The sequence below is a fragment of the Berghia stephanieae genome, unplaced genomic scaffold (genome assembly GCF_034508935.2).
Source record: "Berghia stephanieae isolate SIO BIC M18660-M18661 unplaced genomic scaffold, UCSD_Bste_1.3 scaffold4, whole genome shotgun sequence".
In the NCBI taxonomy this organism is placed as follows: Eukaryota; Metazoa; Mollusca; class Gastropoda; order Nudibranchia; family Aeolidiidae; genus Berghia; species Berghia stephanieae.
The window spans coordinates 140,514-161,254 of record NW_027625288.1 but is presented as its reverse complement, the minus strand read 5'-3'; the positions used below and the strand labels follow the sequence as shown (position 1 = coordinate 161,254).

At 37.6% G+C, this 20,741-nt stretch overlaps 1 protein-coding gene across 1 annotated transcript in view; it reads left to right on the top strand.

Annotated features, from left to right (window-relative positions):
* Window positions 1-20,741, top strand: part of LOC144961759 (exosome complex exonuclease RRP44-like) — a 37,676-nt gene that overhangs the window by 2,025 nt on the left and 14,910 nt on the right. The window contains exons 3-8 of the mRNA XM_078894847.1: window positions 1,563-1,670; window positions 2,408-2,479; window positions 2,965-3,039; window positions 13,688-13,774; window positions 15,671-15,828; window positions 19,878-20,095. Coding sequence (XP_078750973.1) covers window positions 15,739-15,828; window positions 19,878-20,095 — 308 coding nt within the window. The 5' untranslated portion in view covers window positions 1,563-1,670; window positions 2,408-2,479; window positions 2,965-3,039; window positions 13,688-13,774; window positions 15,671-15,738. The remainder of the gene's footprint in view (window positions 1-1,562; window positions 1,671-2,407; window positions 2,480-2,964; window positions 3,040-13,687; window positions 13,775-15,670; window positions 15,829-19,877; window positions 20,096-20,741) is intronic.

The following is a 20,741-nucleotide window of genomic DNA, read 5'->3' as shown; positions in this document are numbered from 1 at the left end:
CCGTTGCCAAGGCTTTGTTTGTATTCCACTAGGGAATCAGATGAAGAGATTGACGTGTATAGACATGATAGTGACTCAGGAAATAAATTTTTATCAGAATTGGAGATTACGGACATTGAATCTAGTTCGAGGAGTGACGAGGGAGGGTCAGACAGTGATTTTAGTGATGTTCCAGGGGGTTTAGGGGACAATTTACAGAATGTAAACAGAAGGGGGCGTGGCACAAATGCTCGAGGTGATGGTAACCAATGGATATGGAATGTATTGACACATGAAGAGACTCATAATCCAGCTGAATGGCTCATTGAGGGTGAAAACAATTCTGGAGCAAGGGATGTTGGGTTTAATGAAGAAAAGGTTATGCCTGTGAAGTATTTTCAGCTTTTTTCCCCCGATGTTTTGGGAGAGGAAATATGTTACTTATTTTTTCTCCCTCCCACCCCCCACACAACGAAGAAAAAACCCCACAGTAAATGAAGAGATATCAATATGATATTTTCTGTACTTTTTGTTCAATCATTACTCAATAACATATAACAATAAAAAAACATTTTTATTCATATATGGTGGAGATACAGGCCCATAAACACAGAAATACATGAAAAATGAATATTAATTAGATATCCAAGATGGCCGCCAAGGTCATGTGACCTAATTTGCATATCACATTACGTCAAACTGTACCCACATCTATTCTTATATACCTCTGAAAATATGAAGTATGTGTGATGATTACTTTTTTTTTTAGTGATTTTTTTTTCTGAAAGCACTCAATTTTCGTCCATTTTGGCCAAAAGGCTTGGCAACTGGGATTTCTTTTACTGCCAGGATGCTTGGCATCTAAACAGGTGTCTGGGGATAACGAATTTTTATTATCCCCAGACAGGTGTCTGGGGATAATCACAGCGTTTTACTGCACTAATGCACCAAATTGCATACCTATCTAGGGACACTTTTTTCCGTATCTTTTTCTCAAACTTTTATAAAAAACCTTGGGCGGCACCTTGAAAACAGACGTAAGCCTCCACGATTACGCGAGGAATGAATCATGAAAATATTTAGGATATAATTTCAATTTGAAACACAACTTTTGAAATTCATACGGATTGTCTAGTACCGAATATTTTTTGATAGAAAACAAATGCATCTTCAAATCTTCAGACGGTAAGCAGTAAGTTTTTTATTTATTTTTCTGTCCAAACGAATGATTTGTCCTGGTATAGAAGCTAAGTATTGGTAACGCCAGCTCATCTCTCTACTAGACGTTTACAATTAATTTTTTTTCTACTTCTTGATAAAAACTAACCTCATTTTTAAACAGTTAGTTGGAATTCCATTATTCTAATTAATGCAGGAATGTGACATTGCTTTGCCTATGTAATTGTTATAGACTTTGTCCAATAGCTGATGTCACACACGTAGGTATGTCATTGACGACAATGGATGCACAGAGTTGTTTTGCATATTTGTTTTCTGTACTTGAATCAATACATTTTATTAAAGATTGTTCAGAGGTGGGACTTTGGCTGGGAAATGCTGATTTTCTTTATTCTTTATTTTAGATTGAATCAGGAAGTGTATTTTCTGACCCAGCAGATTTTGTGCCAGACAATTGGGAACAGTTCTGAAAGTTCAGACTTTACCACCTTTTCTTGATGTAACGGGAAACAGTAAGTTATGCTTATTGGACACAATAAATCCAAGTTTTGGCAAACGACAGCTGCTGGTCTAATTTTTGATTTTGATCAAAAGACCATTATCACAGTCACAGATTTTCTTGGCCAACAGGCTGTCATAACTGCGTCTGACTGATCTTTGGGTGAAAACAGTAGCTCTGGCCTGGCAAAGTATGCTCTTGTCCGATTAAATTGAATCAAAATCCAGTATTTATTTCTGAAAATTGAATGAAAATATTTTTACACATCATCTCCTGTCATGTAAATCAACTCAAATGTAGCTGGCACTGAGTCCATACAAAAACATAATTTGCTTGTGTGAGGAACATCTAGCTTTTTGTTATCGTATACAAGTTGGGTCGCTTAGAGAACCGTAACCATAGAGAGTTAGATTGCAGCATTTGAAGTTAATCTAAATTAAATGCAACTGCAGTGAAAGATTCAAATCTTAATGTGTTGCTCAAGACTGTTAAAAAAGGTAAAAAGTGATACGCAAAAGTAGTGTCATATTTTTTATGAACTCCATATATCTGTTTATTGTAATATAGTGTACAGTTCTTTTGATTTTCTTCTCCGCATTGAAATTTAAAAAATAAATGTTTATCTTACATTTCATTAAATAAAACTATATTCTTGTAGGGCTTTACATCCCATTTGTATGATATTCTATCTATTTAAGAAAGATCAGCGATCCCTGAGATCTTAATTGGTCTTGTTTTTACTTTTATCAGGTTTTCAAAAAGAGGTGTCTGTGTTAAATCCTTCACTTGCACAAGATGAAACAAGCATATCCTGCTCTACTGGTAAGACTATAGATGAATTTGATAATGATTAGCTGTATGTTGTTTATAAAATATTGGTTTTTACTTACGTCAATGTCTTTCGTGGCTTCCGCGTTTGTAGTGACTACAAACAAAACAGCAATTACAGCATGGTGAAATTGTGATGTATGTATGCTTAGCTTGTTTGAAATTTATTATATCTCGATACTAGTTCATTCAATTTACAAGGATCCTCTTTTTATTAAGACACTGATCCATTGCATTTTTATCATCTCTTTACTTTTATGAAATTTGCTTAAAAGTCCGAGTCCTATTGATTGAGATTTGTTGACTTATAAAATGTTTATTTCCATTATTCTGGCTGTCCAATGTGATGGAAATAAAGTGACCTCACCATTTTAGAAATCTTCTTTATCTTTGATTTTACACCTCATTTGCATTTGTGCTTATAGGAGAGGATGAAAAGATGACATTGGTTTTATTTTCTTTCTTTTTGATGTATCCAGATGTGGAAAGTCAAAATTCTACTCGGCAAGAACAACCATCAGGATCCACCCAACCTTCACTTGCATCCAACCCAGGTGAGATGCCTCTCGTACATGAAATAAATAATACGTGAAGCTGAATGTAAGCTTCAATTTAATTACAAAAACAGATCAAATGAACGTTTCGTATTTCCACTTTATCAACAAAACAGGATGAATGAAACACCACAGATGAATGAGATGATGTGGTAGTGGCGTAGTTAAGATGAATAAGCGGGTGGTTGGATGGGAGCATCACCCTTGAATCATATACCTATGATGTTCGCATGGGTGTACGATCCGATAGTGATGTCGTTTCTTCTTCTCTTTACTAGCATATCCTGCTTCTTTGGTTTGTGATTGTATTTTTGACAGGGATATTTTTTTTCTCTGTAAATCTTCTGCCTGTTTGTTCTTGGTTATTTATAATTTAGCTTATGATATCTTTAGGTTATGGTTTTGATTTACATTTGTACTATTTTTGTTAGATTGCTTGTTTTTTTTTTGTTTCAGCGGTCTCTCATATAACCTCAATTGTGTTGGAAGAGACCTAAAGCAACAAACAAACAAAAAAAAGATGAATAAACAAAACATTGGTTGGCAGGAAATATTATGCTCCTTTTTAAGGAAGCATGAATTAAAATAGAATACTTGATATTTCTAAAAAGTGTGCAATTAATTAAGTAAAAAGAGGGGAGGCGGGGTGCCACCCATCAAACGGAGTAATTTGACGAAGGAAGAGTGGTCCGCCATCCGCTCCCTCAGAAATAGAAAAGACATCATCATCAAACCGGCGGATAAAGGGGGAGCGGTTGTCGTCTGGGATGCAGAATTATATAAGAAGGAAGCCCAACGACAACTAGATAACACCTCTTATTACGCATCGGTCCCGTCTGATATCACCATCAAACACAACGACATCGTGCACAAATTCATCATCACACTCATCGAAGACAAGTTGGTGCCCAATAACTCCAATATATTAACTCTGGCACCCAGCAAACTTGGAAATCCCTGTTTTTACATGCTCCCTAAAATACACTAAATGAAAAATGCCACAGATTTGCCCCTTGGAAGACACATCGTTTCGGCCATTTCCTGCCCCACAGAAAAAATCTCTCTCTTCCTTGACAACATCTTCAAAAAAATCGTCATCAATCTTCCCACATATATTAAAGATACCAATCACGCCCTTCATCTATTCCGCGACATCAGCTTCACACAACCCGACAATAGATTCATATTTACGATGGACGTCCATAGCCTCTACATCTCCATTCCCCATCAAGACGGATTACAAGCCATCTGATACTTCATCGACAAACACCCATTACCCGAATTTAATGCCGATGCCATCATTCGACTTACAGAGTTAGTCTTGACTCTCAACTCTTTTGAATTCAACGGCCAATTTTTCATCAGATCTCGGGAGTGGCCATGGGCACCAAAATGGGACCATCGTACGCCAATTTATTCATGGGCCACCTCGAGTTAAAATTTTTCTCCCAATACGACGGCCACCAACCAGCTTTTTATAAAAGATATATCGACGATTGCATCTGCGTTACCAACATGACTAAAATGCAACTCAACAAAATTCATCACTGCCCTCAATAACTTCCATCCAGCAATAAAGTACACTCATCAGATATCCACCACTCACGTAGCCTTCCTGGACATCGCAGTTTCCCTCACCCAAAGTGGACTCAAGAAGTCTATCCACTACAAGGAAACGGACAGTCACAGCTACCTTCTCTACCCATCCTCACATCCCACCAAATGCAAGGATTCAATTCCATTTTCACAGCTACTAAGACTAAGACGTATCTGCCAGGATGATGAGGACTTCACGGTAGGAAAGGATAAAATGCTTGACTTTTTCCGCAACCTCCATTATCCTGAATCCATATTAAAACAAGCGGTTGACAAAATCCAAAATATCTCTAGGGAAGCTGCCATGAAACTAGTTAACAACAGTGACAGCAAAACAGACAGACCTATCCTAGTCATCACCAATCATCCACACAACAAGGAAGTCATCAAAATCTTAAAACCAACTACCGTCTGATTCTTCAGGAGCATGTAGAAACGAGGGATATATTCAACAAACCGCCGCTAATCGCCTACAGACGGGACCGTAATTTGAGGGACATACTAGTTAGGAGCCACTTGACGATGGATATGGCCAGTAATCAACGTAAGACGGAGCCTTGTGGACGTTGCAGATGCAGGACATGCCCACACTTATTCGTGGAAAATTCCATCAAATTCCCGGATAAAGAGTACATCCGACACTCATTCAACTGCACAGATCGTAACGTGATTTAAGCTAGAATATGCAAACGTTGCCACAAGACATACATGGGAGAAACTGGCAAGAGACTAAGCGACAGGTTTGGACAACATCTGCATTCTATTGAAAACGACGAGGTTGTCGCCCACCACTTCAATGGGTCTAGTCATCGAGGATTGTACGACATCCAAGTTGCCGTCCTTCAGTTCTGTCACACCACTAAACAACATAGAAAATATAGGGAGGCAGAACTGATACTAAAACTGAACACCCTTTCACCTCAGGGCATGAACTCGAGAATGGACCTAATTTAAATATTATACTACCTTTGTCTCTTGCCCTCCCCCCGGCCATCCATCATCATTTCCTTTTATTATATATCAGTATCATTACAACTTTGACTACAACTACTACCACTACTACTACTACTACTACTACTACTACTACTACTACTACTACTACTACTACTACTACTACTACTACTACTACTACTACTACTGCTGCTGCTGCTACTACTTATAATAATAATAATAATAATAATAATAATAATAATAATAATAATAATAATAATAATGATAATAATAATAATAAAAGTACTTACTGTTCCTGCTGCTGCTGCTGCCACTAATGATTATACTTATACCGACATCCCTTATTTCTTTTTTATATTTTTTTTTGTATTTATTTTCAATTCCATTATATTTATTTTCCAAGAATAGTCTACACGTTTTTATATTTCATTGTATATTTCACTTTCTAAACTGCTTTACACAGTTCCTCCCCGCCTCCCCTCTTTTCACTTAATTTATTGCACACTTTTTAGAAATATCTAGTATTCTATTTTAATTCGTGCTTCCTTACAAAGGAGCGTGATATTTCCTGCCAACCAATGTTTTGTTTATTCATCTTAACGACGCCACTACCACATCATCTCATTCATCTGTGGTGTTTCATTCATCCTGTTTTGTTGATAAAGGGAAACTCGAAACATTCATTTGATCTGTTTTTGTAATTAAATTGAAGCTTACATTCAACTTCACGTTATCATTTATTTCTTCGAGCTTCGAGCAGCAACATTTACACTCTCGTACATGCAAAGATTGAAGTTAAGAATTGAATCTCTACTGCTATTTTATCATAATAACACTACACCTAGCCCATCTGATGAAGCATCACAAGTTAATACCAATTCTTTCTTTGGGCTGTAGTGAATCAACAACATAGCTGCCTACCGTTACGGAATTTCCGGAATTGTTACGGAAATTTGAAAAAATGCAACGATGTTCCGGAAAATACGGATGTTAATTTTTTTGTTCCGGAAGTAAAATGCGAATTTTATTTTCTCCGATTGGGATGCTTTAATAAACATTATTTCGAAATACGACTTTGACGACGTATTGCCAGATTGGACTTTTTGGCACCAATCAATCAGAGCCAAGTTTCTTGCCTCAAACTTTGAATAAAATATCAACTTAGCTCTTTTGGTGTAAAAAAAATGAAATAATTTAGTTATTTTTGTTTTGTTATCGACGTTCATTACTATTCTCCGGTCACTTCCCATCATATCATTTCGTCGTTCTGATTCACGTTGGTCGCGGCTTCAAGATTTAAATACAACTATCCCGTTCGTCTTATATCTCTAATTTTTAAAAGTAAACTTGGTCAACAAGAATGTCTACCATTGGGAAAAGGAAAATTACTTCCACTGAAGAATCTTCTTCAAAAAGACGATTTCAATGTTACCGTGAGGAATACACGGAGAAATATAATTTTATTAAACCAGTGAGCAGTGACGATTCTCGCGTATTTTGTGAAGTTTGTAATTCTGCATTCGGAATTAAACACGGTGGAGTTGATGATGTGAGGAGACACGTTGAAGGCGCACGCCATATTAAAAATTGTGATTTGAAGAAAAAAGTAAAGTCAAACACTTTGATTTCTGGATTTTTCAATAAAGCACCAAGTGGAAATGTGACCGACTTTGACATGCAAGTGATAAGTGCGGAGGCAAAAATGGTGGATATTGTAATTGATTTAAATCTTCCCATGGTATCACTTGATAAGCTAAGTAAAGGGGTAAAATCAATGTTCCCTGACTCCAAGATTGCAAAATCCTTTCAGTGTGGTCGTAGTAAAGGCACTGCTATAGCTAAAGAAATGTCTGCGCTCACTGTGGACAGTTTGGTTGAACGATTGAAAACACAATGTTTTACCATCTCAACGGACGGCAGTAACGATAGAGGTGGCGAAAAACTGTTTCCACTGGTAGTTAGAACTTTCAACCCTGACATAATGGAAGTACGATCGGATGCACTGTCAGTTCCTGCTATCGATGGATCTGCTACAGGTGAGTCTAATTTTTAAAAATAATATTTTCAAAATATAAATTAATAATAAAATTCCTATTTCTATTGGTTTTATTCATATCCTATAAATATTATAAATAGTATTGTGGGATGTGTTTAAAATAAGTCTGACTCTGACTTATTATTATTGTTATCATTATTATTATTTTCATTATTATTATTATTATTATTATTATTAGTATTATTATTATCATATTCATTTTTATTTTTATTAATTAAATTGTAAATTGGAGGCTTTTGGAAATATGTTACAGGTAGATAATGAGGCTATTGATGCTGTTATGAATTGTTCTATTTTTTACCTACAAAGGAGTGCGCTCTTAATAAGTGTAGACATCCCGTAATTGTTATAGTTATATAACGTTTTATATCAAGGTCACTCATTTTTATTTGTTTGATTTAACCATTTCAGTTTCAGGTGCTAGAATCTTTGGCTTGATTGAGGCTGAGTTTGGTGTTCATTCAATTCCTTGGGAGAACTGTCTGGCTCTTGGGAGTGACAATGCCAACGTCATGGTGGGCAAGGAATCTGGGCTGTATGGCTGCATGCTGAAAAAGAATCAGGAATTGTATTTGTCTGGATGTGTGTGCCATTTAATTCACATTGCTGCTGAAAAAGGTGAGTATTTTGTGACAGTTTGATCTCCAATAATTTAGGTCCACTTCGAATGGTTTATAAGGCTTTACTCTGCTCCTTTTATCTCTCTCTCTCTCTCTCTCTCTCTCTCTCTCTCTCTCTCTCTCTCTCTCTCTCTCTCTCTCTCTCTCTCTCTCTCTCTGTCTCTCTCTCTCTATCTCTCTCTCTCTCTCTCTCTCTCTCTCTCTCTCTCTCTCTCTCTCTCTCTCATATATATATAATTTTTTAAAGACCAAACTGATTAATTCTACTTATACCACGAAGTTGTCTTTGATTTTAAAAAAATTCAAATTTCAAAACTTGGATTTATTGCCTCAAATGCATTGTACTTTTCAATGTTGTGAGTATGAGTGGGGAAGGGATCCTGGTTGCAGACAGATTAGCAACACAATTATTTATATAAATGTTATGGGCAACATACAAAACTTTATTTTTCATTTAGTTGTCTATAAGTTTTTTGTTTTACCTTACAGATTTTAATTGTACTGCTACCCATTCAGATGATTATGACCCCTCTTAATTTGTTTTGTCTATTAGGTGCTGCTTCCTTGCCCTTCAGTCCCAGCCAGCTTCTTATTGATGTTTTCTACTACTTGGATAAGAGTAGCAAGAGGCAGTCTGATCTGAAATGCTGTCAGCTGTTCCATCATATTCAGGAAACAAAGATACTGAAGCATGTGGCTACCAGATGGCTGAGCACTGGAATGTGCCTTCCTAGGCTCATCAGTAGTTGGGATGCCCTCTATACTTTTTTTAGGGAGGAGGAGAAAGGCATGAAGGAGGGATGTAACACGAAAAAGAAGGTCAGGGATCTAAAAAACATCTTCAGTTCCACCACAAACAAGCTTTACTGTATGTTTCTTTTTCATGCTGTGAAGCAGTTTGAATCAATCAACACTGAACTCCAATGTGACAAACCCATGATTCAGGAATTGCAGGCAAAGTTAAGGAAATTGTTTAAAGACACCTTGATCAATTTTGTCAAGCCATCTGCCATCAAGGAAGTTGACATTTTGGACGTTGATTTTCTCTCACCTCATAACACCAAGCAGTCTTCTGATGTTATCATTGGTGACGAAGCTCTCCAGCTGGTCTTTGAAGGAACTCCCAAACCAGAGAGGGTAGAAACGTTTTACAAAGATGTCATCAAGTTTTATCAGGCTGCATGCTCCTACATGAAAAAAAAACTGCCCCTCACTGATCCACTTCTCAAACACATCAGTATCGCGGATCCTGCTCAGCAGAACAACACCACATTTACAGACATGCTGTTCTTCCTCAAAAAATTCCCTCAACTGATTAGCAATGCAACATTTACAGACATACAGAAAGAATTTTCAACATACCAATGCACAGACACATCACACATACAAACAGACAGAGCAGACACTTACTGGCACCAAGTCGGCCTTCTCAAGGAAGATAGTGAATTCATTTTTAACCACCTGCCTAGGATAATGCTTTCTCTCCTCACCATTCCTCATTCTTCTGCTCATTGTGAGAGAATTTTCTCTGTTGTTAGAAAAAACAAGACAGACTTCAGAGGCAGCATGTCTCAACAAACACTTGAGGCTCTGGTTGTGGCCAAGTCTAGACCTGGGGATGCACTAGGGAGGAGCTACTCCAAAAAGGATTTGAAGAGTTTGAAGAGTGCCTATTACAGGTCTCTTCAGGCTTAAATCCTCCACCCTCTTTCTAAGTTTATGTATATATGTAAATATTTTGGTGAGTAACTTTTTATCTTTAAAAAGTGTCAATATTATTAGTAAACCAATCTGTTTACCAAGCTTTGCATGAGTTGGTGCTTGCATTCCTCGCGTGGAAAAAAAATTTCCGCGTAAAGTGTTCCTGAAGTTTGAAATCTGGGGTAGGCAGCCCTGCAACAAGGTATCAGACGACAAAGCCTCTTTTGCGGCTCTAAATGCTTTCTCTTGATCTTTCCCCCAATGCCAAGTCATGTTTTTCTGTAATAGTTTATACAGTGGGGCCAAAGTACTGGAAAGGTTGTCACAGAATTTTGCATAGTAATTTACCATGCCAAAAAAGGCTTTCAGTTGTTGACAGTTTTCTGGTTTTGGAGCTTCTTTTATAGCTCTGGTTTTTTCTTGCTGTGGTTCGATACCTTCATTGCTCAATCTATAGCCCAAAAAATATATTTCTGGCAACCTAAACTGACAGTTGTTTCTATTTATTTTAATACCTTTCTCACCGACCATTTTCAAGGGTTTGAAGATGCTCAGTATCATCTTTTCCTGTAATATACAAATTGTCAAAGTATACACAAACATTTGACACATCCTGAAAAATGCTATCCATGACAGCCTGGAAAATTCCTGGGCTTGATGAAATACCAAAACAAAGCCTTTCATACTGATAAAGACCCTTGTGTGTGTTTATAGTTGTGTACTTTTTTGAATCTGAATGGAGTGCCAACTGTGTGTATGCATGTGACAGGTCAAGTTCAGTGAATTTGTCACCGTTTGCTAACTTGAGTGAAATATCTTCAATGTTTGGAATAGGATATCTATTCAACTCAATCTCCTTGTTAACTGTAATTTTGTAGTCACCACACAGTCTAACTGAACTATCCTTCTTTAGCACAGGGACTATTGGAGTAGCCCAATCTGAATGTTCTTCTTTCCAAATAATGTCACTCTGTTCTAATCTATTGAGCTCATGTTCAATCTTTTCTCTCATTGCGTAGGGTGGCACTCTAGCTTTACAATACCTTGGATTTGTATTTTTCATGCTGATTGTCACTGTTCTATCATTCAACAGTCCACACGTTCCGAAAACTGAATCGTTGCTCTTCAACACTTGTTTCAAATTCAAAGTTTCGTTCTTCAGTTGGTTTATTTCTCCTCTAGAAGTTGTGAAAATGCTCTTCCAGTCGAGCTTTATGGCGTTCAGCCAGTTCCTTCCCAGCAAAGGTGGTCCTTTGCCCGTCACAACTATGATGGGGAGCTTCACGAACTGATATTGGTAATACACGTCTACCACACACTCTCCAACCACCGGAACACAATCACCTGTGTACGTTTTCAGATTTTTGTTACATTTTTGTAGAGTAGCATTACTTATCGCTGCTCTGTGGAACTCCTTTTCACTAATAATGGTGAGGGCAGTCCTGGGTGGAGTTGAAATTTGATTACCTTGTCGTTCAGTGAGATTGGAACGTTGATGGGAGTTTGCGGTGAATCTGACACGGTGAACATGTTGAAGTCCGGGCTTGTGTCAGTTGACCTTCATCGTTGCGAAACTGATCGATTTCTACGTAATTTTGATTCGTCGCCGTGTGAAGCATGTGTCGTGCTTTTAAACAAGCAGTTTTTGCTATGTGCCTTGCTTGTTACATTTGTAACAGGTTGCTGTTTTGAATTTGCACTGTTGCAGTGCATGTGGACTCGGTGCAGCGATGACATTTTATTGACCTGGTTTTAGAAATTGTCGGAATCGTATATGCCTGTCTTGCGTTGAACCCTCTACCTTTGGTGAATAGTTTATCAGTCACGGCGTTGGCTGAAGCTGATAACGGTGCCATAAATCGGGCAGCATCTGTCGACTGTTGCATAGAAGTAGCAACTTGGATCGCTTTATCCAATGTGAGGTTTCGTTCCAGTAGCAGTTTTCTCTGAATTTCTGGATAGTTAATTCCCGTGACAAATTTCTCACACAGTCGGTCATTCAACAGCTCTCCAAATTCACAGCATTCGCTGAGGTGTCGTAATTCTGCTACAAACTGTGCAATCGTCTCGCTAGAATGTCTGGTTCTCGCGTCAAATTTCACTCTACAAAGAAATTTTGGTGGGGCTGGAGCATGATGATTTCTTAGTAGCTGACATAGCCCATCGAATGACTTGGTTCCTGGTTTTTCTTGAGCACACAAGTCCTTTAGTAGTCTAAATTGTTGTGGACCCACCACTGTTAGCAATATTGCTCTTTTCTTTGTGTCTTCTTCCACCCTGTTCGCTTCTAGATAAAAATCTAGCCTGTCTAGATAGTCATTGATATTTTCATCTGACTGGATGAATTCTTTAATTTGGCCGTATAGTGCCATCTTTTTAGCTAACTATTTTAATAGCTTAGCTCTTAATGCTCTACTTAGCTGTTTGCTTGTTAATTTCAGTCAGATGATCCCGTTTCTCGTCGCCAATGAAGTGAATTGAGTGGTAAAGTACATCAAGTACAACAACAAACCATTTTGGCGGTTTGCTAGGGCAATAATTATCACATCGATGTCATAAAAATGACAGTAATATTAGTTGATGTTGTTAATCGGTGAAACTCGTTTAAAATTTCTGTAAATACGAGTACCTTAATGTGATCAAGTAAATAATATCATTATGAATGTCACGATTTGCTGAGAAAAGCCAATCGGACAGTTCCTAGGAGAGGAAAAAACCCCCTCTCACAGGATTTTATGTACTTGATGTTTATACTGGACAGATAGAGTTGAAGGTGTGGCCATAAGTTAAACCAGGGTATTATCCACCCGAAACCATCACATTGAAAGTATCAAAGGGGCAATAATAATACTTGATGTCATAAATCGATGAAAACTGTTGAAAACTTAGTGTAGATCTGAAATCCTTAAAGTAATTAAATGAATACATTATTTCGAATTCAACAATTTGCGTAAAAACGCCCAACTGACAATTTTTTTACAGTGTCAAGATTGGTTGTTTTTGCGAGTGTTAGTGTCGTTGGTACAATTTTTATGATGTTTGCCTCAACAAACTTTCAAACTGACTTTAAATTATGAATGATTTGTGAATGGCTTAAAGATTCTGGGCATTAAAAGCACAGAAGCAAAAGTCCTTTCAAAATATATAAGCAACAGTGCCATCATTGGCTCTTACAAAGTTTGGAGACAAAGATGTAAAATTCATAATAATTAGTAGCACTACATATTTAATAATATAGATATTTGTCTATTTATATATCCCTCTATCTACATGTATCCATCTATTTGTCAAATATTCCAAATATATCAATTTGTATATCATTGTAATAATCGATTTAATTATTATTTATTATTATTTATTATTATTATTATAATTATTATTATTAAATATTATTATTATTATTATTATTATTATTAATTATATTATTATTATTATTATAATTATTATATATTATATATATATATTAATCATCATCATCATCATCATCATCATCATCATCATCATCATCATCATCATCATTCATCTATCATATATATTATTATTTTTTATTATATTATTATTATTATTATTATTATTATTATTATTATTATTATTATTATTATTATTATTATTATTATTACTAAGTGTGCTTTAGGGTGTCCCGTTTTAGCTCTTTGAAAAGTTCGCTGTTATGTGACTTACATTTATTAAAAAAAGAATTCTTTTGTTTTTAAATCATCACCAGAGCTCTAAGTCTGGCTTCAACAGAAATTCGTTTCCACGTGGACAGTAAGACTCATGATCCCATCGACGTTCAAGTCAAAGAATTGAGGTATTTTATATTGAATTATTATAAATAAGCAATAAGCACGTTCGCATCTCCCTCCCCTTTTCCCTTCTTCCTCCTGCTCCTGCTCCTCTCTCATCCTCATTGACAGTAATGGCGAGCATTAATGAATATGTCATGTTATTTTAGTTTGTGTTGTTTTTTTTTTCAAACTAGATTTTTAAAAACAAACAATTAATTTTAATTGTAATCTGGACTTTATCATCACTATTCAATCTAGTATTATGTCATAATTTTAATTTTAGTACTATACAGAATTTGGGAGTTTTTTTATACCTTTAGTTGAAGAAACTATGTTTGTCCCTTTAAATTAAAGCAATTTGATTTAACTTGTATTTATAATTTAGACTCGGCACTATACAATCACTAATAAATCTACTATTATGTCATAGTTTTAATTAATAATCGTTATACACAGAATTAGGAGTTTTTTATACCTTTAGTTGAAGAAACTAAGTTTGCCCTTTTAAATTAAAGCAATTCAATTTAACTAATCTTTATAATTTAGACTCTAAATTTAGTTGTAGGCATCTGGGTCATTCTGACACATTACCACATTTGTGTATATTCCTTTTTGATTTGCAACTTTATTTTTCAGATTTTTGAGAGGATTTTCTTATTTATCCTTTGACCTCTTATCGTGTTTTTAATTTGAAGTGGAATTTGAGTATTTTAATGATTTCACATTTTATAGAAAGTACAGGAGAATATATAATTCCTTTTTTTCAGTTGGAGCACATGACTTGAAATTTTTTTTTAAAAAATTATAAAATGAGATTTTGTATAGCGCAATATCCACTAAGCGCATTACAAGGGATCCCAGGCCAACAGCTATGTTTAACAGCTGATGAATGCACTTAATGGGGAAAAGAATGGTACATGACGCCTGTTAGGCGATATTAAAAATTTTTTCGGACAGAGACAACACTGTTAATGGCCATGTACTCATTTTTCACCTGAGTACAGTGACAGAATGGGACTAAAGAGCCTTCTCCAAGGACTCAACTATGCGCCGAGTAAGGCGCGAACCCCGGACCTTCCGATCTGGAAGCCAGTGTCATACCACAACACCACATAGCCGCACATTGATATTGCCAACACTTGACTGAGAATAAATTGTGTTGTGATTTCCATTCATGATCAATTGCTCTATACTTACTCATAACATAGAGAAATTATACTCGATTTGACTATGACATTTCCGACAAGTTTACATAGTATATCTGTTTTACTATGTATTATCCTATATTATATCTTATGCTTAGAAACCAATGATTCTGTATGAATGATGATTGGACTGTCTGCTCTAAATAAACATTAACTACCTATCTTTTGACTAGGGGTGAAAGTTGTTTGTTATTCCTGGAATTTCTGAAAAATTTAGATTTTTTTTCTTAACCTGCGCTCTGATTTTTTTTCTCTATCATGCAGATTCAATAGGAGAAATTAGAAGGTTAACTTGTGTTGTTAGATTGCTGTGCTTTGAATCACTTCACATTTAGGGATTTAAACCTCACCACGGGCAGGGATGCCCTTTGCTGAAATTTTAAAAAGCCTGAAATATGTCTCATAACCAGCATATTTCATGCAAAGCTTCTCTTCATCAGATGCTATCAGCTTTAAATAATAGAAAAGGATACATTATATCCATCTAATTTCCCCTTTATTGCTGCAGCCTTTAAACAACCAATACTTTCATCTTTAAAAAAAAATTAACTCACCAATACCGAACAAGATCAGCCAAAAAATTCAAAATAGCCGGTTTTCTGGCTAAAACCGGACAAAGAGTAACCCTGATGGGGTTGTTCAGGGAAATTGATTGACCTCAACTTTCATCCTTGCTTTTGACTAATTTCATATGACAATCATTATCTCTTACAGAGAAACAAATTCCATGGTAGAGGAGTTCATGTTGCTCACCAACATTTCTGTAGCAGAGAAGATTGTCAATGAGTTGCCCCGATAGCGCTTATTGCATCGCCACCCTGCCCCTCCTGCTTCAAATTTTGAACCACTTTTTCAAGAATGCCTCCTCCAAAGTAAGTATTATTTGTCAATCGACATTGCAATTTGGATATTATCAAATCAGTCTTATTTATTTATTAGAATATGACTTTTTGTACTGTATTGTATAAATTGGATTTATACAATAAACATTACCCAGTATGGTGTCCCGGTCCCTCAACTGAGAGGGTCAAGAATAGCCCAACGCCAAGCCAGCGTGTCGTAAAAGGCGACTAATGGTGTGTGATTCCCCCATCTTTGAGTCACCTGGTCCTCCAGGTTCGGGGTTGGCAACGGGTTAACACCCCTTTCCGTTAAACTCAAACCGTTACAGAAACGCACACAGACAAACCAAATCCTTTTTTTAGCTTGGGCGACCGAAGAGTTTCTGGAATGACAGAATTTATGAAGGAAAACAGACAAAGCCGTAAGGACTCTGCTGACCCGATGACGTCTTCGCCAAACAAGCAGCTTCGAATTGCGTTGTGGAACGTTCACACCATATATGATGCAGGAAAAAGCTCTCAAGTTGTGACTGAGATGAGAAGATACAGGCTGCATATACTTGGAGTAAGCGAAACCCACTGGATACAATCCGGACAGAAACACCTCAAGTCTGGGGAGAAGATTTTATATTCATGGAGAGGGGACGGGATTCATACACAGGGAGTAGGAATTACTCTAAGCAATTTTGCCCAGAAGTCACTGAGAGGATGGGAACAACATGAAGAAAGGATCATCATGGCGTCCTTTACAACACGGAGTAAGAAGATCAGCATGAACATTGTACAAATCTATGCCCCAACAAATGATGCAACAGATGAGGACAAAGATACATTTTATAGTCTGCTACAACAAGTCATTGACAAGTTGCCAAGGAAAGACATCAACATATTGATGGGAGATGCTAATGCTAAAGTGGGACAGGATAACGTAGGTTATGAAGGTATCATGGGACGTCATGGCATGGGAGAAATGAACGATAATGGTGAGAGATTTGCAAATTTCTGTGCATTCAACAGATTGGTGATTGGAGGATCAGTGTTCCCCCATAAGAGGATCCACAAAGCAACTTGGGTCTCACCAGATGGTGTGACAGAGAATCCGATTGATCATTTTTGTATCTCTCGAAGATTCAGACGTTCATTGGAAGATGTGACAGTACGGAGAGGGACAGATGTTGGATCAGACCACCACCTGCTATTGGCAAAGCTTAAGCTCCGACTCAGAAAACATGGGCCAGATCACATACAAGAAGAAAATTCGAGGTGAATGCACTTGTTTGGAAAAGAATAGGAATTCAAACTACAATTGAGTAATAGATTCCAACCTCTTATTGAGCTCGAGGAGGACATAGATGTAGAGTCACATTGGGCAAAGATCAAGGAAGTCTACATAACAACTTGCCACGAGGTATTGGGGGTAAAGAAATCGGAACATAAAGAATGGATAAGTCCAACCACCTTGGACCTTATTGAAAAGAGGAGAACAAGGAAGGAACAAGTGAATGCAAGCCGAACAAGGGCTTCAAGACTGGATGCACAAGAGCAGTATCGATCCATAGCTAAGGAAGTCAAAAGATCTGTGAAGAAAGACAAGGAAGCATTCATGAACAGACTTGCAGAGAAAGCAGAAGCAGCAGCGACAGGAGGACACATGATGATCCTTTATCAAACTACCAAGACACTTGCTTGAAAATATGGGAAACCAGAGGTACCAGTCAAAAACAAAGATGGGAAAACTATTTTTGGAAAAGAGGCTCAATCTGAACGATGAAGGGAACATTTCAACTGCCTTCTGAACGGACCACCACCAGACAACCAGCCAGAAATTTTGCCTGCGAGGAATGAGCTACCAATCAGCTCTGCTCCACCATCGATAGCAGAGATTGTAGGTGCCATTAACAAGATGAAAAGGGGGAAAGCTCCTGGACCAGACCAGATTCCATCGGAGGCTCTAAAAGTTGATGCTGAAAGAAATGCTGAGGCCCTGCACCCACTATTTGAGTGAATCTGGAATGACAGGATATTCCCAAAGGATTGGAAGGAAGGACATCTCATCAAGCTTCCAAAGAAAGGGGACCTCAGTAATTGTAATAATTATCGAGGAATCACTCTTCTTTCTATCCCAGGAAAGGTTTTCAACCGTATTATTTTAGAGAGAATGAAGAATGCAACAGATGCTAAACTGCGGGATGAACAGGCAGGTTTTCGGAAAAACCGTTCAACAACCGACCAGATTGCCTCTCTGCGAGTCATAGTGGAACAGTCTATAGAATGGAACTCTCCTCTTATTGTCAACTTTCTGGATTACGAGAAGGCTTTCGATAGTATTGACAGAGCAACTTTGTGGAAAATTCTGGCACATTATAGACTCCCTGAAAAGATAGTAAACCTTATTAAGGAATTGTATGAAGGATCAAGTTGCAGGGTTGTACATGAAGATCAGCTTACTGACAGCTTTGAAATTAAGACTGGTGTCAAGTAGGGATGCTTGCTCTCACCATTCCTGTTCATCCTTGCCATTGATTGGCTAATGAAGGAAACCTCCAAAGGGCGAAGAAATGGGATACAGTGGACCCCCTGGACACAGTTGGATGATCTGGCTCTTTTGTCCCACACCCAGGACCAGATGCAAACAAAAACCACAATTATAAACAGCCTCTCGGAATCAATTGGTCTAAGAATTCACCCTGCAAAGTCGAAGGTCTTGAGGATAGGTAAGCGTCAAAGGGAGCAGATCAAAGTAGAAGATCAGGAACTCGAAGATATAGACACTTTCTGCTATCTCTGAAGTATAGTTGACAAGGATGGAGGCACGGAAGCAGAGGTGAAAGCACGAATAGGAAAGACACAGGCTGCATTCACATCTTTGAACAAAGTTTGGAGAACTAAAGATATCTCCCTTCGACTTAAGCTAAGACTTTTCAACTCAAACGTGAAGTCTGTCCTACTGTATGGATGTGAAACTTGGGACGCATCACAGGCATGCATAAGGAGGGTACCGATTTTCGTAAACAGGTGCATGCGTAAGCTACTCAGAATAAAATGGATGGATAGAATAAGAAATGAAGAAGTATGGAAAAGAACACAACAGAAACCAGTGGGAGAGGAAATAGGAAGAAGACGATTGAGGTGGATTGGACACACGCTTAGAAAGAATGACCCCACTATAACAAATAAAGTATTGGACTAGAACCCTCAGGGCAGAAGATCAAGGGGAAGGCCACGAGGAACATGGAGAAGAATTAAAGAAGCTGATATACAGAGAAGTGGTAAGACCTGGAATGAGATAAAAAAAAGTTAGCTCAGGATAGAGAAGGATGGAAACTGTTTGTCTGTGGCCTATACCCTGACCCAGGGTGAAAAAGGCAATGATGATGATGATGATATTTAACCTGTACTCCTATCTTTTAGGGTTTTTTTTTATTCTCCCCTCTGCCATGAATAAGTGAAGATTGATTGCACAGGGGAACTGACAGCTCTGTTGATAGAGCATTTATCTCCCTTGCAAGAGACTGAGATCTATCCGGGTGCAGTCGAGATTTATTTATGACCCTGTCCGCCCAGCATTGATTGGGTAACTGGGTTTGTTAAAGCTAGCGTCCTATCCAAAGAATATCAAGCAATTGCTATTTTCAGTGTCATGCTTCAGAAACCGGGATAAATCCCAGCTTCTTGGGCCTAATGGCTCTGAAGGACAGGCAGAGCACAGGATATAAGTATAAGATTATAGCTGGATGTCCAGATTTCTATAACTCATAATGCTCATAGAGCTTCTTCACAATGCTCCTTTTAGTTTTTCTTACAGGCTTTATATCTTACTGTAAAAGTCACCTGTAAGGAACCCATTTTTTACTAACATCCATAGCTGCCTGCAAACTGGCACTAATTCAATTAAAATCTGCGTCCAGTGGGATAGGTATACCTTACCCAAATATGCCATTGTGGGACGAGAGATTACAACAGTCACCCATCTGGTCTTAAAGGATGTTCAACATTGCTTGACGTTTGTACGAGGCAAGACATCCTACCACACAATCTTTGATTCCATTGATGGCGTTTAACTTTAATCTGTCAAACAGGGTTTTCACATCGATGTGTCAAGTGGCAAAAGCCTGGCAGAGGGCCTGGACAAGGCGGTGGTGCCAGACAACCCTTACTTTAACACCATGATCCGAATTATGACCACTCGCTGTATGATGCAGGCTGTCTACTTCAGTGGCACACTGCAACCTGCAGAGTTTCAGCACTATGGTCTGGCCACGCCCATCTACACACATTTCACTTCTCCCATCCAAAGGTCAGTAGGTCACAAGCTAAAACAGACTCTTACCTTGTCACTTCTTTCTTTCAGCAATGATTATGATAATCAAACATCTTTTACTTCTTGATGTGAGGAAATGAATTATTACTTTTGATTTTTGTAGTTTATATACCAGACCTTTTTTCCACACTTTGTCGAATGCTTTTTCAAAGTCCACCCATACCACAATTTTTTTCTTTCCACCCTGAAACGAGTCTTCTATTTCTTGGGATATGTAGGTTACTTGATTTTCAGTACTCCTGTGTCTTCTGAAACCAGCTTGTTCATTTATAAGCACATTATAGTTTTCAAGATACCACATCAGTCTGGAGTTGATAATTCTTTCTACCAGCTTGCACATGCAGCTTGTAAGACTTATAGGTCGGTAATTTGCGGCTTCATTTGCTTGTTTTCCTTCTTTCTTAATTGGGACAATAAAAGCCTTTTTCCATATATCTGGTATTTTACCAGTTTTCCAAGTGCTGTTGTAGAGTTGTAATAGCTTCTTTTTCGCTGTCTTTCCAAGATGGATAAGCATCTCATTTGTTACTTCGTCTGGGCCTGCCGATTTCTTTGTTTTTAACACTTTGAGAGAGCTTTCTAGTTCTTCCATAGTTAGCTTCTTTGTCATTACTTCATCTAT